Raw genomic sequence first — 4,202 nt, 5'->3', positions numbered from 1 at the left:
ACTTGGATCCAACTTGTACAAATGCAAAACAAAAGTCAAACATAAAATAATAATAATAATAATAATAATAATAATAATAATAATAATAATTATTATTATTATTATTATTATTATTATTATTATTATTATTATTATTATTATTATTATTATTATTATTATTATCATAATCATCATCATCATCATCATCATTATTCGATTGGCTTGAATTTCAATTCATCTTCTAACCGAGTCTCAACCAGAGACCTAAGATTTATGTTAGGTAGAGAGACATTTCCTGAGAATGTGGGCGGTTGATGTCAACTTATTTTAAATAGATTTCAAATTGAAAGGGCGCAGATGTTAAAATATTGGAGATTTTTTTATAAAGTATATGGAGTGTGTCACAAGTATGATTACTATTGGTTAATTAATTATAGTTTCCTAACTCTTTCATTCATTTGAATAATAATGGGTTTGAAATATATAACATACACATCATCAGTTTGGCCAATTCTTCTCTCAAACTTTGATGCTTACTGGAAAATAATTATATCTGCAACACTGGAAAAAGGTTTCAGATTGTTCATAAACTCCGATGCGTGGCATTTCTCGTTTCAAAGGTCATTCTGAATTTAAAGAACAATCAACAAATGATGGAAATGTGACATATAATGTATTGATTAGCTCTTTCTTATACTCGTCACCGAACAAAAATAGAACAGTAAATAACTTACTGCACAGATGTGTCGAACCCTATACTTTATATAACAGCGATCCTCACGTGTCTCAACGCAACGAAGAAAACCTTCATAATCACTGAAAAACAGAGAAATCGTCCTCAAATTTAATCGCAGGAAAAAAAAGAAACGAACAAACAAATGTTTGCATTATTAAAAATATAGACCGTAGGGTTGTCGGAGATGAGTTTACAGTTGCGAACGACAATAGTGTCGACATCATATTACGCACAATAAATGTTTAATTGCATCTGTCTTTACGTTCAAAGTTTAGATTACGCGGAGGTCGACTTTGCCATTCAGTATTTCGGGGTCGGTAATGTAACTAGCAGCTGCGTAATGGGGTCGATCTAACTGGCTGGCCCCCTCCACAAACATATCGGCCCTCGTGCCTTGAGTAGAAAAGAATAAATGTTTAAATGAATCAAACAAACTTTTTTGTGTTATTGAACTGGTAACACGCGTCTTCAGCGCTGGAATAGTTTTAGTCTCAACACGGGGTCTGAAATTGATTCAGTCACAAGGTGTGACAAGGCCGGGACTTTGAAATACAGGGACCACTCATTTTTCCAGGTGAGTGAGCTGGAGCAATGTGTTTTGGCCAAGGTCACAACGCGTCGCAGGGAATTGAACTCTCCACCATACGTTCCTGAGCCGAATGCATTAACCACTAAGCCACGCGCCTTCACACACACACACACACACACACACACACACACACAGACACTCACACACACACATATTTATTGATGTATGTATGCATATCTATATGCATTTTATGTGTGTGTGTATAAGTATATGTATGTATATATATATATATATATATATATATATATATATATATATATACCTTTTCATGTATTTATATGTATATATATATATATATATATACATACATATGGGGTAATATGGTATTCAACATAAATAAATAGGAATTGAACTGAATAACAATGCAAATAACACTGATAATAAGGTTTTAAATAATGGTCAATTAAACATGTTAAATTAAAATTTACTAATAAATGTATTTGAATAGTTAAATATATAAATAGTTAAATATAAAGCTCTCAGAATCGGAAGTAGTTACTCATTTAGACGTGAATGTCTAAGTCTATCTTAGAATAATATAATTTAGGTACATACCAAGCGGAAACAGGTACAACTAGATAATTACAGTGAGTTAGGAAATAGCTAAATGTTTGGTTCATATAGTAGAATTAATTCAATTTAGATTAGAAAAACATACGAAAAACATAGGATCAAACCAAATTAGGGACATATACAAAATTCGAACCGGTGAATGGAAATATTCCTCTAATTAACTAAATAAAGAAAAAAGTAAAAGATTAAGATACACATGAGATAGACATGCATCTAAAGAGAGGGAGAGAGATAGATAGATAGATAGATAGAGAGAGAGAGAGAGGGGGGGATATATGAATTATAAAAGTTGTTAGTTTTCCTTATTAGGCGATAATTAAATAAGTAAATCCACATTGTAATTAATAAATATAATAAGGGAAACAATAAAGATAAAGCAATATGGGATAGGTGCAAGATATACAGTAAACTGTGTACAAAATCAATATTGAGCACATAATGATATACAGTTATCAAATTAATAAGTCAAGCAATATGAATAAGAGAGGGCATCAAATACAAATACGTCTATAAATAAATGTATATACATGGTAAGTAATAAATATATAATGGGAGAATCATAAAGGGTTAAAGAGAGTAAAGTGAGAGGGTAAGTAGTTATTAAGCTATTCAATAATTTTTTAAAAATGGACTATATATATGTTGTAATTTAGTTATGTATTGTCCGATGATATTTCGGAATACAATTCCTTCTTCAGATATTCTTTGATGGAATCTCTGCTATAAGCTCTTTTCCAACGGCTTTTCTTTATTTTTTCGGAAGCGTCTCAGTAGTGGTCTCACAAAGCTCCTTCCGAAATTCCTCATGAGAAGTGCGTGACGTTGGCTATGTTTCAATCTCGTGTGTGTTGGTACATCTGTAGCGCTGCTTCTAAGTTATGTGTTATACGTGCAGCTTCTCCTTTTTCATCTTTCTTTTGTTATAAACAATACATGAGCATGTTATTAAGAATGAACCTACACACATCCAGACGTAGCTAAATAATATATTGATTATCAACCTCCAGCGTGTTGTTAATTTGGGGTCCATAACAAAAGAAAAGAGGAAAAAAAAGAGAAGCTACACGTATAAAGAATTCTGTTCCTTATGAATAAATTTTCCCAGTTAAAGGTTTGCAGCAGTTAGCACAACATGAGGAAATCGAACACCTATTTGGATATATTGACATCCCTCTGAAGAGATTCGACTTTGAAACATTTTAAATTAAAATTAATTAATTGTCTGAGGGTCTGAAGTGATACAGCTACAAGGGATATTTCTCAATTTAATTAATAAATAATAATTTATTAATTGACTTTCTATTTTCTCATCTTATTATTATAGTAAATAAAATATATATAAACCACGGTTTATATAGTTACCTTGCAGCTGAGTATTAAATATGATGTTCAATATTCTTTGTATAGGTAATTAACAATGACTTCCATAGGATTTTGCTATCCTTGAATGGGTGTGTATATATGTATGTGTGTATAGATGTTTTATATTATGATACATACTTGCACATTGTTTTCTTGATCTTAAACCTATCATAGGCAATTTTACAACGTTGGGTGTCTAATGCGATGCATTCACCCGTAGGGATAATTCTGGATTCAGCTGCATAAATAAATAAAAAAAATAGAATGTTTTAATCAGTTTGACACTTGAATATAATTTTACTCCAATGCTCTAATAGAGCAGACAATAGGGAATTAGTCCAAGTTGCCCCTAATGTAGCTAAGAATATACTACACTTGTAAGAACTGTACGTAGCTTTTTTAGGGTCATAGCTTCTAAATGATTGTGGATCAATTCTATTATCAGCTACAATATCTAAGACTAGAAGACTGTGTCTGTTTAGAATGGAGTCCCGGAGTGATTTGTTAGCACATAGCTGGGTATGGTCATAAATATCGTCAGGATTTTAGGATTAGTATAAAGTAGCTGTCAATAACGGAGTGTGGGTGGAGGAAAACCCGAAATCAAGATGTTAATTACCAGTTAAATGAGCAAGATGCTAATAAAACCTATAATATTAATACAGAGGAAAGGATCATGAGTTACAATGGGTGATTGTATATAAACAAATTTGTTATGTTGTATAATGATAGAATTTAAGATTATTAACAAAGATATTATAACCAGAATATTTAAAATGTGTGTATATAATAATTTTCAACATTAGGAAGAGAAGAATAGAATTAGTTTAATATTCCTTCATGTACTTAACTACTTACTTACTAGGAGCTTTCTAATGAGTTGCGTGTGTCCATTATTACCGGCAGAATGCCCAAATAGAATTACGAACTGTGTGTGTGTGTGTGTGTGTATATATATATATA

At 31.4% G+C, this 4,202-nt stretch overlaps 1 protein-coding gene across 1 annotated transcript in view; it reads right to left on the bottom strand.

Moving 5' to 3' along the window:
- LOC128249829 (uncharacterized) overlaps positions 1-4,202 on the bottom strand; it is a 10,690-nt gene that overhangs the window by 5,985 nt on the left and 503 nt on the right. Inside the window, exons 2-3 of the mRNA XM_052974371.1 lie at positions 3,378-3,477; positions 714-795 (exon numbers count right to left, since the gene is read on the bottom strand). Of these exons, the coding sequence (XP_052830331.1) occupies positions 714-795; positions 3,378-3,477 (182 nt within the window). The remainder of the gene's footprint in view (positions 1-713; positions 796-3,377; positions 3,478-4,202) is intronic.

Source organism: Octopus bimaculoides, chromosome 18 (genome assembly GCF_001194135.2).
Source record: "Octopus bimaculoides isolate UCB-OBI-ISO-001 chromosome 18, ASM119413v2, whole genome shotgun sequence".
Classification (NCBI taxonomy): Eukaryota; Metazoa; Mollusca; class Cephalopoda; order Octopoda; family Octopodidae; genus Octopus; species Octopus bimaculoides.
The sequence above is the reverse complement of the archived record's forward strand: the minus strand, read 5'-3'. Positions and strand labels throughout refer to the sequence as shown.